Consider the following 2,094-nt stretch of genomic DNA (forward strand, 5'->3'; position numbering starts at 1 on the left):
CCCAGGCAGGGGGTCGGACTTGAAGACCTACAAGGTCCCTTCTGACCCGACTTCTATGATTCGATGAGATGAGGTATTTTCAGTAGACACAGAAAAAGTACTAATGCCTTTGTACAAGGCATTAATAAGACCTCTTCAGCAATGCTCTATACAGGTCTGGTTTCTCCTGTTCAAAAACATTAATTTCAAACTGAAATAGGTCCAGAGAAGGATGACTAGGACAATCTAAAGGATGCAGAGTCTATTTTGTGACAAGAGACTCTGAGCATGTCTTGCTTACTCTAGCAATATGAAGACTGAAAGAAGATGATTTCTTCCTGTAAGTAGATCAGAATAGTAAACACGATAGAAGGAGAAGTCAAAGGACAATCATGGAGTAAGCGGGCAAAAACTGGACACACATAAAGATAAACCGAAAATTAGAAGATGAGCTTCTCACCATCTCATCCACGATAATCCAAACAACCTTTCAACTGAAGTAATAGGAAAGATGGAGCCAGAGATCAGTATAAGAATGGAACTGTATGATATGGTCACCAGTTTTACCAAAGGACTAAACTCACTGACCCAGCATATTCCTCCATCATTGTGCTTCTAAAACAAATTATCTTGTGCAGCTGCAGCCTGTTTTCAGTTTTTAAATCTACCATCTCAGCACACATGAAACAACAACATTTACTTTTCTCTTCCATCAATAATATTCTCCTTTTAATTTCAAGGAAAATGACTGTTCTACCCCTTAACTAGTGTTCCTTTCTGCCCCCGTCACAAGGTTTTACAGATTTCTTTGCAACAATTACCTCACTAAAAAAAGCATTTAATTAAAAAAGTGCAGCTGCAAGATTGTTAGCCCAATTATGTCTTACCTACTCAACATGACACAACATATTACTGTACCTCAGCTGAATCTCCAGAAACATACAGGATCCGAGCTCTGTAGTATCTTTTGTTTTCCAATTCAGGAAATGGTGCCAGACAAACTAAATCTGGATGTGGACTGACTGGCAGAGGCATCAGGACAAAGCGACTAATTTCATCAGCTAGGGTCTGGAGTAAAGTCAGACTGTTTTCATCTATTCTGTAACCCCAGAAGTGTCCAACTTCGACTACCTATGAACACCAGGATATAACATGCTTAGAAGAGTCTGATTTTTGTAAGCTTTTCCAATTGTCCCATTTGTACATACTTACTATTCTTACAGTGTTCAAAAATGTTATACTCTCCTTTAGGAAAAGTACAATACAACTTTCTTAAATCCTGACTAGCACAATAGGCTGTTTAAGCAATGAAGCATAACATCTGTAATTTCACCAGGTTCTGTAAATAAGAAACATATTATCATCACATAACCACTTGGTGTAAACTCAGAAATGCTCTGGGTATGCAAACTGACATGATGAATTTACTTAAATCAAAGCGATTAAAAGCAATCTTATTTTGCATTTGTACTTTTAGTTATTCTCCAAAAAAGCTGATTCGCATTAATTGTTTATTTGCAACTGTAATAGCTTGATACTAAATCTGGTACTTTTCTGCAAGTCAAAATATACCACGTCTATACAAGTTTTATCTAAGCAAATTGTAGCTTATATTTTTCCACAAAAAATTACAATAACTATTCCCTAGAGGGTTTTTTTCAATATACATAAGTCAAAACCAATTCGGATAGAAACTGGAATTTAATTATGAAAGAAGAAAACCAGTACCGTAGTTTTGAACATACAGCCCACACACTGATATAACCCACACCCATGTATAGCCCATGGAAAACTGTATTTTCGTAAAACAGTCCGTGTATTCCCCGCACCCATGTATTTCCTGCCCCCCCAGACATGGCCGCAAGTGCAGGCTCTGCTGGGCATGGCCACCAGAGTCAGAGCTGGAGCCAGGGCTCGCTGCAGACTCTCACCACCCGCCTGTACCTCATGCCTGCAGCCCCGCTCCCCACCCCTGCGCTCAAGATAATCCTGCCGGGGGATGGGCAGGGATGGGCTATGCTGTTCTAAAGACTCTGCATAGCCCACACCCTTGTATAGCTCGCACCCATCCGTCAAGTTTGTAAAACGTGTATAGCCCACAGGCTATATGCACAG

The 2,094-nt window shown here is 39.9% G+C and overlaps 1 protein-coding gene across 1 annotated transcript in view; it reads right to left on the minus strand.

Moving 5' to 3' along the window:
- Nucleotides 1–2,094, minus strand: part of TDRD9 (tudor domain containing 9) — a 151,688-nt gene that overhangs the window by 36,629 nt on the left and 112,965 nt on the right. Inside the window, exon 26 of the mRNA XM_019519898.1 lies at nucleotides 898–1,110. Within this exon, the coding sequence (XP_019375443.1) occupies nucleotides 898–1,110 (213 nt within the window). The remainder of the gene's footprint in view (nucleotides 1–897; nucleotides 1,111–2,094) is intronic.

Source organism: Gavialis gangeticus, unplaced genomic scaffold (genome assembly GCF_001723915.1).
Source record: "Gavialis gangeticus isolate Ggan-Ray unplaced genomic scaffold, GavGan_comp1, whole genome shotgun sequence".
Classification (NCBI taxonomy): domain Eukaryota; kingdom Metazoa; phylum Chordata; order Crocodylia; family Gavialidae; genus Gavialis; species Gavialis gangeticus.